The sequence below is a fragment of the Arvicola amphibius genome, chromosome 1 (assembly GCF_903992535.2).
Source record: "Arvicola amphibius chromosome 1, mArvAmp1.2, whole genome shotgun sequence".
Classification (NCBI taxonomy): Eukaryota; Metazoa; Chordata; class Mammalia; order Rodentia; family Cricetidae; genus Arvicola; species Arvicola amphibius.
Genome location: NC_052047.1, coordinates 91,709,063 through 91,726,254, shown reverse-complemented (window position 1 = coordinate 91,726,254; position 17,192 = coordinate 91,709,063). Strand labels below are relative to the sequence as shown.

General features: G+C 42.9%; 1 protein-coding gene across 4 annotated transcripts in view; it reads left to right on the top strand.

Annotated features, from left to right (window-relative positions):
* Eml6 (EMAP like 6) overlaps window positions 1–17,192 on the top strand; it is a 160,438-nt gene that overhangs the window by 86,419 nt on the left and 56,827 nt on the right. For all 4 annotated transcript variants that reach the window (XM_038313523.1, XM_042054357.1, XM_038313533.1 and 1 more), the window contains exons 16-20: window positions 2,949–3,042; window positions 6,960–7,060; window positions 8,504–8,706; window positions 9,899–10,010; window positions 10,245–10,372. In XM_038313523.1, coding sequence (XP_038169451.1) covers window positions 2,949–3,042; window positions 6,960–7,060; window positions 8,504–8,706; window positions 9,899–10,010; window positions 10,245–10,372 — 638 coding nt within the window. The remainder of the gene's footprint in view (window positions 1–2,948; window positions 3,043–6,959; window positions 7,061–8,503; window positions 8,707–9,898; window positions 10,011–10,244; window positions 10,373–17,192) is intronic.

The window sequence follows — 17,192 nt, the reverse complement described above, 5'->3', positions numbered from 1 at the left end:
ACGCATCTTAATGAGTCCTGAATAGGAAGACCAACTTGTAATTGTCTGAATATGCTTTCTTTTTCTAATTTGCCCTTTACTGTTGACAGGAACTGCCTTAGAACTCTTTCTAGACTGTTACAACCATCCATAATCAATACATGCTGTGCTTAGAAAGACTGAAAAGGACATCACCAAGACTATCTTTTTTTTAAAAAAAAAAAAGCTGCTAGGGTTAGAAATGATAGATTTTCAAAGGTAAATCCAAGTCTTCACAAGGAAAAAGGGAACTAGGAAATAGTAAGAAGGCCCTGATTTTCTTTCTAAATAGTGTGTTTTATAGAAATGGCTTATGCCTGCCAGTAGCCAAGAAAACCCCCTATCACAGAAGAGTGAGCTTTTGTTGGGGTAGAAAGGTCACGTAACTGTGAGGGTGAGATGGTGGGTAACCTCACAGAAATCCTACAAAGAAACCCCCAGAACTTCCCTACAAAGGCAATCTGCTTATGCGTAGGGCTTCTTCAGAAGACAGACGGTTTCAAAACTGATATTTTAGACATGCGACTCGCACAGCAAGGTCGTATTGACGTATGGAGACAGCGTTCCGGAGACAGCATAGGTTTAGCTCAGCCGATGCAGAAAGAAGATGCAGATTTGTGCGGTGTTTTCTAAAGGAAGGATGGTGTTTAAAATAACCATGTAACAGTCCAGTTCCTTTATGTCTGGGCCGCCCATCCCCAGCACTATCTGCACGCACCCAAAACAGTTCAGTGTAGGGTCACAAAACATGACGTACTTGCTGCGAGCCTTAAGAATTTACGATCTTAAAGAAGAGAAGAAACATCAGAAATAAAATCAGCAAATACAGAAGTCCATTAGCACAGACACAGCCAGGCCATACCAAGAAATAAGGAAAGCATGAGAATGTGGGTGGTGAACAGAAAGAAAGTTCCAGCTCCACAAGGCTGAGAGACTGTCTCGTTTAAAGCCTGGTGTCCTTTGGGAATACGGACATGGGCCGTTAGCTTATGGTGCTCACCTAATTTAACAGACTCCTTCAGCACCTTGTTATCTCCTTCGTGTAATGAATCCAACTTGCATCTGCAAAAGGTTCGGGTACTCTTTAAATCCTAGTTTCAGATGGACCTGGTGGTTAAGGATTGGGAAGATCTGCTTTGTTAAGCTGGAGACTGCTTTTCCTTCCTCCCCTTCCTCCAGACAAGTGGGATAGACCCTCATTTCCATTCGGCTAGAGGGTCTCTGCACAAGTAAGGCCACTCAAAGTTTGGACACTGGTTGGCACTTGAAGTTGGGTTACCAAAGATTTAGCCTGTAAAAATTCAGGAGGCTCAAGTCGATCTGAACTCCTGATAAGAATTTATTTGATATAAGTTCTGTGTAACATAAATATTCAGTACCAATTCAGATACTGCCTGAGACATTTAAGACATTGTTCTTGCTTCTTTGAAATTCCAGTTTGATAAGACTTGCTCTGCTTTACCCTAGTTTGGGGTTTACCCCGGCCTGCCTTTGAAAGTCAGAGCTGATAGCTTGAATGGTGAGTCAGCCCAAGGAAGCAGCTTCTCACACCCTTGTATGTCTTCACCGTAGTGAGGATCCTTTGTGGAAGGAGAGGAGTCTCTGATTAACCGATGCAGAATCTCCTAGCAACAGCACAGTGGTGGGACGATGGGGGTGTGGCCTGTAACACTGTTCCTTTGAATCCAGCCTTGCAAGGAAGTCCAAATGAAATGCTTATTGATTGTGCCGTCTCTTCCGTCCTGAAGGGGGGAAGGCACGTTGACTGTATTTACTTCAAATTTGATTCTACATTCACTATACTTAATGCTTAAAAATAGCTTAAATGTCAGAATCATAGCAGTAGTTGGTAATAGTATCAATATTTAATAATAAAGTTATGCATTATTAATAAGAATGCATTGCAATAGGTGAGAAAAGATTAGCTGATAGGTTGGTCAGGGTGACCTTTTGTTTCTCAAAGGATTTATGTAGCAGGCTTTCTTGAACCACCAGCCCCCAAATCAAGACATAGAGAGTTATTATTAATTATAAATGCTCAGCCTTAGCTTAGGCTTGTTTCTAGCTGGCATTTTTTTAAACTTAACCCATTTCTACTAGTCTGGGTGCTGCCTTGAAGCCCATCTGCACACTGTCCACCCGGCTTCACTGCTTCCTCTGTGTTTCTATGTGGGAGCTGGTTGGTGGCCCAAAGAAAGCACCAACTACAGATCCCTGTGGAGGAACAGACAAGTAGGCTCACATCAACGGCAGGACTACAAGAAATTTGGAAGGCCGTGTGTCTGTGTGTACGTGTGTGTGCATATGTGTGTACAATTATGTGATTTTGTGCATGTGTGATTCTTGGGCTCCATCACAGGCCCCATGCTTGTCAGGCAAGCTCTGCACTAACGAGCCACTCTCCAGCTTAACTTTTCTTTACACGTATTTTCTAAATGTCGATAACGAACACATTTCATTTGAACAGGAAAAATAAGAAACCAAAGACTTTTAGTTGGAGGGTCATATTTTGTAAGAACATTTGAAGCTACGCTTTATTTCTGTAATGTTCTTAACTTGGCAGTTAAACCAAGGTTAGGCTTTTTTGATGTTTTTAGAGTTGAAACTAGCCCAGAGTCACAGACCCCAGTGACTCCCCTTCCAATAAATTTTCTAAGATTTGTCTGTCACAGAATAAACAAGACTCATGCCGCTTCCTTGTGAGGCCCTGCTAACTCTGCCTCGGTTACAAGTCTGGTCGGTGGCCGAGCTCACCTGCCAAGGTGTGCATTCAGAACCATGGCTATTGTCGGTCACACAATTTGCTCCTGCAGATGGATTTGAGCCTAAAGAGTATTGTTGAATTTCCTGTCCCTCTTTGCAGTGTCTAAACTGTTTTTGCTTCTTACCGAAGAAACGGCGTGCTTGACGTTTGTGTTGTTTCCACACAGCTGATGGAAAATGTCTGGTGTCGGTTGGTTTAGACGACTTTCACAGCGTTGTGTTTTGGGACTGGAAAAAGGGAGAAAAGATAGCCACGACCAGGTAAGAATCTGCAGAGCGTTCAGGACGTCCTCCTGCTAGCTCACCTCAGGGAAGCCCAACAGTGTCCACTTTTGTTTGGCACTCCTCTTCAAACTCGGATGGAATTCACATGGAAACTTAACACCTAAGTGAACACATGTCCTCCCTCTCGTGGTGCCAAGCCTGATGTTCACCATTAATGTCTGCTAGGAAGTTAGAAAATTCTAGAATGCTCTACATTACACCCCTTTTGTAATACCCACTATCTCTATTGAAGCTTTTGTCCAGCATCAGGAAAGCGCGCGTGCCTCCCCTCTTGTTTTTGCCGTCTTAGCAGCTGGGGAGGACTCTCAATGTCATTAGAGTCAGAAGCACCATTTGTTGTGAGGCTGTGGCCTGTTGGGAAGACGAACCTATCCAGTGCATCTGCTACTTGCTTCCAGAGCAGACAAATTGTTCCCTAATCTCCACACCCTATAAATAGACTCTCAAGACCGACTGCTGTTTATAGCCTACCTGTCCTCCCTTACCCCAGCTTCCCTTTCTGCCTCCTCAGCACTAAATCTGAACATGTCTCCTCTCATCTAGCTCAGCCTTGTGCATGGCCCGGTCAAAGGTCAAGACTTTAATACTAAGGCAGCCACAGTCCAGGAAGGCGGTTTGCTGCCCAGGACGGTTTCATACCCTCTCCATTAGTCATGACATACGTTACCAACGTCCTGCCTGTGTCACCATAGCAAAGTTGATGGCCATGAACTGTAATATTTGCTTTTGAAATTAATACTGTCTGCTCCAGTGTTACATGGGAGCAAAAGCTTTTGATAGTTGATGATAACGAATGAAAATCTACAAATCGCTGGAAGCAGAGCAGAGCTGCAGCTGGACCCTTGAGGACTGCAGCCGACCTTAGGAGAAGAGACGTGGCTCCGAGATGGCATTCTTGGCAGCAGTGACATTCCTAGCTCCGCCTGCAGCCATGCTTTCCCTTCTTTCTGGTGGTCCCCTCCCCCCCACCCCCGCCCCGCCTCATTCCCGACAGGCTCTGTTTTTCTCCCAGACTGAAAGCTGAATTTTAGTTTAATGTTTTCCTGATAACTACTCCCTGCATTTACATTATCTGTGCCAGCATTGAAAACTCAAGGATCTCCTCTGCAGCCGTGGCTGGCTCACAGTTGCCTGTTGGAGACACTAGGAGAAACAGAAGGAGTGCATCTTAGTATTAGAGGGTAAATTTTTACAGGTTTGTGGATAAGATCGCTTCTGTTTAATTAGCACAAAGCAAGCTAACGCCATCATATTAGTAACACAGTTCTTGTTCAGAATTGTTCCCAGGACTATGTCCCATTCCGAAGACAGGAAACCTGCAGAAAGGAGTGCCCTCTCAAAGCACGTATGTTTGTAGTGGCAGCATTAATCAGTACACTTTCCCAAGTGGAAGGTCTGTGGAAGAATGCTTGATTTTTAAAATATTGGATAAATATAAATATTTACATAGTGTTAATGCTATTTGCACAAATACATAAATAACCAACTAGTTAAGTAAAAGAAAAAAAAAGAATGTAGTATGGCCTTGATTGAGGTGTTGTGGTAGTTAAGAATCTAATACCAGGTGACAGAGATCATGCTGCATATTCAATGGCTCCAGCCTGACTTAGCTTCTGAGGAATTCCCGAAGAGAGGCTGTGTGCCACCCCTAACCCTGCCCTGAGGAGTCTCGGTCATTGCCAGATTTGCTTTGAGCAAAGCCTTACCACTATCCTGTTCTGGCAGCAGTTACCCTACAACAGTGTGGTTCCCCTTGGGGAGGGGGCACACAATGGATAGCTGAGATAGCCCGTGCCCACGTGAGCCATCTGCACACACCACACTCTTGAAGTCACTCTTCTTTTCTGAAGGTGTTTATGTGAGTCTGTTCATTCTCAGCTCAGGGAAAGAGAGACATTCAGGATTATCAGATAGGGCTCTTGTAAGATCTCCACTGAGATTTGAGCCATTCTGTTTGGATGTATTTGTACCACAGGTAATTTCATGAATGAGTTCTGCCATCTATTTACAAATGGAATTTTTGGATGTATGTATATCATCTGTCTGCCTCTGGTTACAAAACTAAATTTCTTTTTTTTAAAGATGTATTTATTACATATACAACATTCTGCTTCGATATATGCCCGCACGCCAGAGGAGGGTGCCAGATCTCAGTACAGATGGTTGTAAGCCACCATGTGGTTGCTGGGAATTGAACTTGGGACCTCTGGAAGAGCAGTCAGTGCTCTTAACCTCTGAGCCATCTCTCCAGCCCAAAACTAAATTTCTTTTCATTTTTAAAAGAAATTATTTGTATGCCTACTTTATTTTTAAGTTTTGTAGTAGCATATTCATTTTACCTAATAATGGATTTCATTATATTTTCATACCTGTAGATATGTATTTTGTTTCTATCCACTCCCCATTATACTCTCTTGTTCCTCTCCCACTTGTTCCCAACTAGTCAACTTCTCATTTCGTGTGTGTACGTGTGTGTACATGTGTGTGTGTGCATTGTGTGTGTGTGCAGTGTGTGTGTGTGTGTGTGTGTGTGTGTGTGTGTGAATTAGGGTAACTTACAGCAGCATCCGTGAGGGGTTGTTTGTGGAAGCATGGGGAATTTACCAGTGACTACCCACTGAAGATGACTCTCTTTCCCCCAGAACCATTAGCTGCCTGTAAATGCACAAAGGGCCAGGCCTCTTCCTCATGATGGGCTGTTGATGGGTCCATTCTTATGTAATCACAGATGCTGAGAATTCAGAAGTGCCTGGAAGACACAGCACCCTTTCTGAAGCTCCCTCCCTGATTCCTGCCCTCCCCTTTCAATGTTTCCTGAGCCTGCAAGGGTGATACAGATGTTCCACTTAAAGCTGAATATCCAGCAGTCACTTATTCTCTGCATTTTGACCATTTACGAACCTCTGCATTAACTTCAACCAACCACAAGTTTCTCCGACCCAAGCTGACAGTAGCACTAAACTATAAACATAAACGAAATATTAAAAAAAAATGGTTGGACAAGAGACATCATGTCCATTTAGCAAAACAGCAGTGGCTTACCCGTTATGGCCTAGGAGCTCCCCAGCCACAGGCCTTTGACCAGGTTACAGCACAAAGCACGGAGATGTTCTTACTACGGGGAGAAAGTGGTTGGTTACCTCCATAACACTCATGCTACTGTTACACCAGTGAGAACGTCTTGCCTGGAAATAAGCCTAAATTTTGCATTGTTTTTGTTTGTTTGTTTGTTTGTTTTTGGTTTTTCGAGACAGGGTTTCTCTGCAGCTTTTTTTTTAGAGCCTGGCCTGGAACTAGCTCTTGTAGACCAGGCTGGCCTCGAACTCACAGAGATCCGCCTGCCTCTGCCTCCCGAGTGCTGGGATTAAAGGCGTGCGCCACCACCGCCTGGCTAAATTTTGCATTGTTTAGCATCCCAAAGTGCTCTGAATCACTAGATGATACCCTTTCTCTCTAAATGGCTGTGGGTCAAGGGCCTCAATTTATAGTGAATGTATTTCTAGCCAAAAATCATCTTAAGCCAATATAGTGTCTTCTACAGAATGTTCATTTGAAAGCTTTCATTAATAATATCCTTCTGTTTCTCCTGCCCGAGATCTCACTATCTCAGAATTATGCGAAATCCTATAATTATCTTATGGAGACATTTGGATACATTTAAAATTCTTTTAATTCATAACTAAATAGACAAAGGTGAGGAAGATAGCAGGCCCAAACATGTACTCCCCATGCTATTATTTTATAGTAAACTCCTGTGAGTTTTAAATATTTTTGGTTACTTGTTTATCCTGTTAGATATGCTTAATGAAAACTAAACCAAATACATGTTTTAATATTACTCTGTCAATACTTTCATCTAAACTGGAGTTATTTTTTGTGTTTGTCTCTTACAGAGGACATAAAGATAAAATATTTGTGGTAAAGTGTAATCCACACCATGTTGACAAGCTGGTTACAGTTGGGATTAAACACATCAAGTTCTGGCAACAAGCAGGTACCGGTGCATTGTTATTTGGGTTTCTCATGTGTGTAGCTGAGAACTGTCCCCTTGCCTTGAGATGAGGGATTCTATTGTCATTATGTGGCCAGTCTCTCTGCAAACTGAAATGAAAATTTGCCTGATAAGTACTCTCTCCCAATTCTGCGCTGAACTGTTTATTGCATAAGATGTGAAACGTAGACCCCTCTATGATGCGGTGCATGTTCATCAGAGTCTAGAAACCTTTTGAAAATACTCTGCTATGAAAATAGTGATTTTTATATTTAGTCCTCTGAACTGAGAGCAGTAATTTTGCTGTAGTGCTGAGTAGGAAGTAATTACTTGGGTTGAATGAATAATATTTTCAATATTTTGAGAATTCTTTTATTACTACATCACCGAATTTAGCATATGAATTAAAGCCTGACTCCGTACCTAGAAGATGGTCAAAATAAATAAGTCTTTGTTAGGTTATGTGTTGACAAGAGTGAGTAATAAGTACACACGCATGAACATGGGAAGCAGCCGGCTTTTCTCACTTGTAGGCATCGTTACAATTGTATCTGAACTCCTAGTCCCGAGCCCAGTAGCACAATGAGCACATGTGTGTACCCGGCTGGTCTAACACTTTCCACTTTTAAGGGAAGGACAGTAGTAGCTGCCCAGGTATGGAGAAGCCCGAAGAGTGTAAATGTCCTGAATGGAACTGGGTTATCAGTGATGGTCAGGGAATAGAGAAAATGGGAACACCTGGGGCCCAAACCTGACGATTTGTTCCTGTACACAATCTCTCCTACACAACAGTTCCTTCTTACCCCAGGGTCGTCATGAAAAGAACTGAGACAGGCTGGGCAGTGGTGGTGCACACGCCTTTAATCTCAGCAGAGGCAGGCAGATCTCTGTGAGTTCAAGGCCAGCCTGGTCTACAGGAGCTAGTTCCAGGACAGGCACCAAAAACTACAGAGAAACCCTGTCTCAAAAATCAAAAAAGAAAAAAAGAAAAGAAAAGAAAAGAAAAGAAAAAGAAATGAGACAGAACCCATATAATGTTTCCATTTTACACCTATTGTCCATTCTGGACTTACGGTTTCCTTCAGTTTCTTTAAGGCTTTCCTTGCCCTAAGCCACTGAGCCACTCTCCCCTTCAGCAGGCACAGGACTTACACTTAGGTTATGTGTGTGTGTTGGATTACAAGGCTTATTAAATCCTCCATCTAATCAGATCCGGGTTCCTTGACGGAGTCTGTGCTTAAATTTTATGTTAGCATTGAGCACCATGTCAGACAGAAAATAGGAATCCCGTAGATCCTGACAGAGTAGCTGAGCATCCTCATAATACCCTTGTTTTTGTTATTTGGACACTTAATGTAGACCTTTTCTTCCCTGAAGATAATTCTTCTGTGTGCTCCGAGGAAGCCTCAATTTTCTAGGGTAATATGTGCCCTTGTTCTGCTCCAGGTGGGGGTTTCACCTCCAAAAGAGGAATTTTTGGAAGTGCTGGAAAATTGGAAACGATGATGTGTGTTTCTTACGGGAGAGTGGAAGATCTAGTGTTCTCAGGGGCGGCCACGGGAGATATTTTCATCTGGAAGGATGTGCTGCTGCTGAAAACAGTGAAAGCTCATGACGGGCCCGTGTTTGCCATGTATGCGCTGGACAAGGTATGGCGTGTTGGTTGGGTTATTCTTCCTTATCAGCTTTAGAAGAACCACTGAGATGCCTGAATCTAAAAATAATCCTGTCTGAATTAGGATGTAGTTGTCAGAAAGGATTAACCAAAGGATAATAAGGAAGAGAATACACAATTTTTATAATTTCTTTTCGTAGTATCTGTCCATGTCCTGTTTCTCCATTTTCTCAAATCTGGATCTCCTGACTGTCATTCCTAGGAGTCCCTTAAGGAGTCTGTGGGTAGATATGGGCACAGCAGCAGAAGAGACCACAGGTGTATTGCAGTGATGTCTTCCTTTGCAGAGACACAATATACAAACACCTGAAGTGCCGAGTGGTTACTTTATTAGCCCACACGTTGGTTTGCTGTGACCAAAGGTTATGTTCATGACAGGTTTGCTCCTGAATGGACAGGCTCAGTTGCCAGGAGCATTCAAGGATATGCACGGGCTATATTCCCACACCAGGTCATTGTCCTAGTCTGTCCACTACCTGTCTCATGGTGTTCTTTATAAGGACACAGTGTTCTCTAGACAGTGTGTTTAAAGCTCTTTCTTTCAAAAAATAGACCTGAAAATGACAACTTTTTCATTCAGTTCTAATTGCTGGTTGGTACCAGTTCGTCTGTGCTCTCCGACCTTCAGTTTAAGCTACTCAACACACACACACACACACACACACACACACACACACACACACACATCAAGTTTTAAAATATATCCGTAAATATGTTGAGTTCACAACAAATGTAGGTCTTCGTTAGAAGTGCGGTTGTAATGATAGTTTTTTTGTGGTTGAGCTCTTCTTTCTCTGGCAAATTTGATTTTGGCTGAATTGTAAATGTTAGAAACAATTACAGCATAATGCAAAATTTGTGGAGGCCTAGAAGGCAGTGTGGTTTAACTTAAATGCTTTTATTATTTGGGAAACTAAACTGTAAATTTGCCATGAAAACCAAGAATAGTTCAACATAATATCCTCTACTTACATTTAATTTGAGGATTGGCTCTCCTTGCTACAGACCTATCTGGCTGTTCTCGGTAGCCACTGAAATTGGCTCTAAAACCCTAGGGGACTTTCAAGAGCCAAAGGTCCTCAGGTTCCTCATATATAAAAAATGAGTATTTGCCAGGAGAGTGACTGGTCATTTTGATGTGTATGTGTAACCTTTCCCCTTCATAGGGCTTTGTGACAGGTGGAAAAGATGGAATCGTGGAACTCTGGGATGATATGTTTGAAAGATGCCTGAAGACCTATGCCATCAAAAGGGCTGCGCTGTCAACTGGCTCCAAAGGTACCACCCTGGCTAGGCTATCTAAAGCATTCTGTTCATAGGAATGGGGGCAGCGTTGCTAATGTCTTGCAGTGGAGCTTCTTAGCCAATCAGATTTCTTTCTTCCCATCAGAACTCTCAGCCCTGGCAAGCATGTCAAGGGTGATTGCCTAGTACCTAGCTCTTTGGAAATAGAAGACACCATGTTAGCCCAACTTTGTGATGTTTACTAAATTCAACATTTTCCCTTCTCAGGCCTGCTTTTGGAGGATAACCCTTCAATTCGTGCCATCACCCTGGGGCATGGACACATCCTTGTAGGGACAAAAAACGGAGAGATTCTAGAAATTGATAAGAGTGGCCCAATGACACTGCTTGTTCAGGTACCTCTTTTGTACATGTTGCAAACCATGTTCACATCAAGACTGAGAAGGGTGCGGGGCAAAGAAGCAAAGAGTTCGTGGATTGCAGAGAACACCCTCGGGTGCCCCAGCATGGTGTCCACTGGCTGTTGGTGTGTAGTGAGGATCACACACCAGCAATGACACTCATCCTAACCGAACCACCTCTGTGGAGCCGGAGTCTAAGCACAGCGGAACTGGTTCCTCCACTAGAGTGTTGCTCAAGGATGGGGCTTGGCAGACGGGGGAGCTTCTTTGGGCTCTTAGGCTGCTGGCAGAATTTAGTTCCTGCAACTGTAGGCCTGGTGTTTATTTTCTTGCTAACTGTTGCCCAGAGGCAACCGTCAGCCGGTTACATATCCACCCAGAGCTCATTGGCATACACCGGATTTCTCATACACTTACTTTGTCAGAGTAAGCAAGAGAAAAAAAAATAGATATCGCAATTTATGCAATCACAAGTTCTCTGGAACTTCTGCCACCTTTGCCATATTCCACTGGTTAGAATCAAGCCACGGGTCATACCACGCTCAAGAGGAGATGCTTATGCCAGGCTTTGAAGAGCAGGGGACTTTGGAGATATTGCCTCAGGAACCTATCTGTCAGACTCCACCCCTGGCCACCAGCCACAGATAGCCCAACCACATGTGAAACCCGTTTCTATAGTCACCAAGAGCTTTATCTCTTGGAAATACATGCTCAAAGTTCAGAATCTTATCATGCAAATCAGAGCCAAGTGTGGGTGACGCACATTAGATATAGCTCCTCCTGATCTGTGGGTCCATGAAACTGATGACCGTTTTGCTGTTCCCCACATATTTCTTTAGGCCTTGCTTCGCACAAGCACGTTGTGTTCTCCTCACCCCCCTCCCCTCAGGATACATAATTATACAGAGCCAGATTCGAGCAGCACAGAAATGTAAGGTAGACAGGAGGTCTGGCTGGTCTGGCAGCACACTGCCCTTGTAGGTGAAGAGGCATGGTGAGCCGTGAGGGTGTGTTCAGAGGTGAAATGAGGAACTGTGCTGTCTCATTGGGGTTTCTATTGCTGTTAATTGCAAGTTAACCATGAAGAGAGAACCCTGCCATACAGCAAATGGGCTGATGAACACAGTTTTCAATAGAAGAAACACAAGTAGACAATGAGTATTTTCAAAGGTGTTGAATACCCTTAGCCACCAGGGACATGAAAATTAAACAGCTTCAAGATTCCATTTCAAATGGCTACCATAAAAAATGTTGGCATAGATATAATGAGTCTTTCTCTGTCCCATCAGCCAGCTCCCAAACAATGACATGGAGACTTATTATTAATTGTGAATGTTCAGCCCTAGCTTAGGCTTGTCCCACTGGCTCTTTTTAACTTAATTTAGCCTGTTTCTACTCATCTACATTTTGCCTTGGGGCTTTTTACCTTTATTTCATTCGTTCTGCCCTACTTCTCGCTTCTGCTTCTTCCGTGTCTGGCTGGCCCCTGACACCTCCCTGTCTTCTCCTTTTCTTTCTTCCTCTAGATTCTTCCTCCCACTTACTCTCCCAGCCCAGGAGTCTCACCTATACCTACCTCCTCCCTTGCTTTTGTCCAGTCAGCTTTTTATTAGACCAATCAGGTGCCTTAGGCAGGCAAGGCAAAACAGCAACACATCTTTACATAATGAAACAAATAAAACACATCTTTACACAGTTAAACAAATATGCTACAACATAAACAAATGCAACACATTTTTGCATAGTTAAACAAATATTCTGCAACACATAGATATGGGTTAAAAAAAGGAAGCGTTATTCACTGCTGCTGGGTGTGTAAACCACTTCGGTCATTTAGGAAGGAAATATGAAGGGCTCTCAAAAACTTAAAAGCAGAACTTCTAGATAAGTCAGCTACACGCCCAAGAACCACACCCTCCCACAGAGACGTCTGCACGCGTGTGTTTCATCCTGCTCTTCTCCTCAATAGCAAAGAAATGGAATCCGCTTACTCATTCTTCAGTGGATGAGTGGTCAAAGGAAATGGCATTTACTCAAATACCATTGTTCAGCTGTAAAGAAAAATCTAATAATGAAATTTGCAGGGAAATGGATGAAACTGGAAAGGATAGCGAGTGAAGTAACCTGGACTCAGAAAAACAAAAATTGTATATTCTCTGTTATATACGTGTGTGCATGTGTGTGCATGGACACTGGCCATGGGGCTGTAGCCTGTGAGACATGTCCAGAGATCAATAGTGGGGGAGGGCTGAGGAGGGAAGGAAATCAAATGGAAGTGAAAGTTCAAAGGAGAATCAGAAAACGGGGAGAAAGGGGAGGAGATCAACAAAGCCTGTTTTAAAATGATATATGTGTGTTAAACTAATGAGATAGAGAGATGTTAGACAAATGACTGATAGACAGACAGACAGACAGACAGACAGACAGACAGACAGGATAAACCCTCTTTAGAATTCTAGTAAAAGCAAACCTGAAAACCCCACGTCTGTGCAGCCCCAGCCCCGTGGGAGCCCTCCTGGAGACAACCCCCCTGAGCTGTCTTTGTTCTTCATGTCTTTGCTTCTCTTGGTCCCTTCCAAACTAATTTTTCCCTCTTTCTGATTATAACTTACTTAATACTATGGAAAAGCACATTTTAACCCTCAAATTTTAAAAATGTTTGGAAATTAAATTTTTTCCCATAAATGCTAGATTTCTGAGAGTTTTTGAAAATGTGATATAATTTAAACTGCAGTGTAAACTCTCCTAAGTTTATAAAATTTATATTATAGTTGAGGCAATTTTATTTAAATCTGCTATGAACATGCAAATAAGGGCCTTTCACCTGCTGGTTTTTACCGTTCTGTTCTCTCCTGTCTGCTGTTCTCTACTGTTGCTCTCATAACAAAAGAATCCCACTGTGGCCTGTTGAGTACCTACTATGTGTCAGACACTACTATTAGCCACATTTATCTTCAGGACAAACTTAGTTGGTAAAGCTGTTTAACAGGTGAGGAATGGAAGCCTACTACATTTCCCACAGCTACATGCTAATAATCCCAGAACCAAAACTCAAACCAGCCCCCATTTCCACGACTTTCGGCTGTTCCCCACTTGTCCCACTGCTAAGGAAAGCAGTGCAGGAAGGTAAGGAAGGTACAACCCCCTGAGCTGGGGGCTCCACCTGAGCCCACGCTGTCAGCTTCCTCTGCCCCCTCACCTGACCCTTTCTGCAGGGTCCCTGCAAGTGCCATGGCCCAGAGAGGCAAGAAGGAAATCTGCTTTAACATTCCGTAAGCTGCGCTGGTTCACACTTCCAGAATCCAACCTGAGCGGTTCATTTTGGACATATTTAAGCAAGTACAACTTTGGAATAAAGCTTCCTTGTGACAGTTATGGCACCAAAGCCTAAGGCAGGACTACACCAAAACTCCTTTGCAAAGCACCTGTGATTTCTTCTGTAAGAATAAGTTTTAGGGACGAAGTATTTGTAATAAGCACAACGTAAGAATGGGTTCTGTTGGCTGAGAAACAGTGCTCTGGAGTCGGGGGATTCAGGTGAAGCCTGGCTCTACAGAATGGCAAACAATCACCAGGTTACTAGCTACATCTGCTCCAGCCTTCTGGGTGGGGAACAGGTGTAAATCCCTTCTGTTAAAGAGACAAGCATGCGAGCTGCACATCCCTGCTTTCTCTGGTGCTCATCTGGAGCTCTCCACACCTTTCCTTCTCAGCACCTCTTCTGTTCCCTATCCTCCATCTGTCGTTCCTTCCTCGGTAAACTCAGTGTGTGTGTTCAGGTGATCCCGGAGGTTCCTGAGAAGGGAGGGCTTCCCTATGCGTTGTGGTAGGCATGGTGGAAAAGGGCATGACTGCTCTCTCAAGACCCATGGTCATGTTTTGAAGGAAAGCAGATGCTGGGAGAATGTTCAGGAACCACAGAGGTGATGTAAAACATCATCTATTCTACTATGGGCAAGTATCAGAACTCCTTTTTCAGTTCGGATGTGCTTGGAATGAGGGGTGTTGTTTAAGAGAAAAGCAACTGGTTTGGGAGCTGGGGGAGCCGGCAACATGCAGCAGGTTTTGAAAACCCCACCGTGCACACTTGAAATAAACCAGCTGTCCATTACACTGCTGTGGTCAGAGTCCTAAGTAATGTGTAAAGTCAGATCTTGGTTTGTTTCCTGTGTCATTTAGGGTCCTTCTGGTCTGCCTCACATTCCCTGTACCATGTGGAATTTAAAGTGATCAGCTTGAGAAAAATGATCATTCTGAGATCAGTTTTGAGACAGATTTTTTTTAATTTTATTGATTTTTATTGAGCTCTACATTTTTCTCTGCTCCCCTCCCTGCCTGTCCTCTTCCCTTCAACCTTCTCCCATGGTCCCGATGCTCCCAATTTACTCAGGAGATCTTGTCTTTTTCTACCTCCCATGTAGATTAGATTCATATATGTCTCTCTTAGAGTCCTCATTGTTGTTTAAGTTCTCTGGGATTGTGATTTGTAGGCTGGTCTTCTTTGCTTTATGTTTATAAACCACCTATGAGTGAGTACATGTGATAATTGTCTTTCTGGGTCTGGGTTACCTCACTCAAAATGATGTTTTCTAGCTCTATCCATTTGCCTGCAAAATTCAAGATGTCATTATTTTTTCTGCTGTGTGGTATTCCATTGTGTAAATGTACCACATTTTCCTTATCCATTCTTTGGTCGAGGGGCATTTAGGTTGTTTCCAGGTTCTGGCTATGACAAACAATGTTGCTATGAACATAGTTAAGCACATGTCCTTGTGGCACGATTGAGCATCCTTTGGATATATACCCAAAAGTGGTATTGCTGGGTCTTTTTATATATATATATATATATATATATATATATATATATATATATATATATTATGTATACAATATTCTGTCTGTGTGTCTACCTGCAGGCCAGAAGAGGGCATCAGATCTCATTTCAGATGGTTGTGAGCCACCATGTGGTTGCTGGGAATTGAACTCAGGACCTTTGGAAGAGCAGGCAATGCTCTTAACCGCTGAGCCATCTCTCCAGCCCTTGCTGGGTCTTGAGGAAGATTGTTTCCTAATTTTTTGAGACATCGCCACACTGACATCCAAAGGGGTTGTTCCAGCTTGCATTCCCACCAGCAATGCAGGAGTGTTCCCTTTTCCCCTCAACCTCTCCAGCATAAGTTGTCATCAGTGTTTTTGATCTTGGCCATTCTTACATTCTTTACAGTGTAAAATGAAATCACAGAGTTGTTTTGATTTGCATTTCTTTGATGACTAAGGATGTTGAACATTTCCTTAAGTGTCTTTCAGTCATTTTGGATTCCTCTGTTGAGAGTTCTCTGTTTAGATCTGTACTCCATTTTTATTGGATTATTGATGACCAGTTTCTTGAGTTTTTTGTATATTTTGGAGATCAGACCTCTCTCAGTCTTATGTGGGGTTGGTGAAGATCTTTTCCATTCTATATGCTGTCATTTTGTCTTGCTGACCATGTCCTTTGCTTTATAGAAGCTTTTCAGTTTTAGGAGATCCCATTTATTAATTGTTTCTCTCAGTGCTACTGGGGTTATATATAGGAAGTGGTTCCCTGTGCCAGTGCGTTCAAGTGTACTTCCCACTTTCTCTTCTGTGAGGTTCAGTGTGGCTGGCTTTATGTTGAGGTCTTTGATCCATTTGGACTTGAGTTTTGTGCATGGTGATAGATATGGGTCTATTTTCATTCTTCTACATATTGATATCCAGTTATGCCAGCACCATTTTTGAATATGCTTTCTTTTTCCATTTTGTATTTTTTTGCTTCTTTGTCAAAAATCAGGTGTGGAGATTAATATCCAGGTCTCGATTCAGTTCCATTGGTCCTCCTGTCTGTTTTTGTGCCAATACCAGGCTGTTTTCAGTACTGTAGCTCTGTAGTAGAGTTTGAAGTCTGGGATTGTAATGCCTCTAGAAGTTCCTTTATTGTACAGGGTTGTTTGGCTATCCTGGGTTTTTTGTTTTTCCATATGAAGTTCTTTCGAGGTTTGTGAAGAATTTTGCTAGGATTTTGATGGGCATTGCATTGAATCTGTAGATTGCTTTTGATAAGATTGCCATTTTTACTATGTTAATTCTACCTACCCATGAGCATAGGAGATCTTTCCACTTTCTGGTGTCTTCTTCCATTTCTTTCTTCAAAGATTTAAAGTTCTTGTCATACAAGTCTTCCACTTGTTTGGTTAGGGTTACTCCAAGATATTTTACGTTATTTGTGGCTATTGTGAAGGGTGATGTTTCTCTGATTTCTTTCTCAGCCCATTTATCATCTGTGTACAGGAAGGCTATTGATTTTTTTTTAGTTAATCTTGTATCCTGCTACATTACTGAAAGTGAAACAGAGATTTAAAAGAATCATAGGGCCTGATATGCAGAGAGACTGTCAGATAAATCTCTGGGCAGAGCCAGTTAGTCTAGAGAGAGTAGGGATGTACTGTCACCCATCCGGTGTGACTCTGAGGTGAGAGACTTTTAAAGAGCCCAGCACTGGGGATGCAGAGTGTCATGGTTGCATGGGATGATGAGCAGAGCCTGTCTGCTCAGCCCCATTTTTCTCCAGGTACCCAACTACATAGGAGCGCCTGCCAAATCACTGTTTGCTAAGACAGCTTCCCAGTCAAACTGCCATCCAGTTTCTCTTTGGAAAGCTGCCTGTTCCCCCAAACATCTCACCTGCAAGCCCCCCAGGGGCGTGTGGCCTGCCTTCTTACTGCTCTAAGCCCAGCATCTGGAATCAGCTTAGTTAATGGTCTGTTTATTGCTGTGTGGTATGAATCTCTTCTCT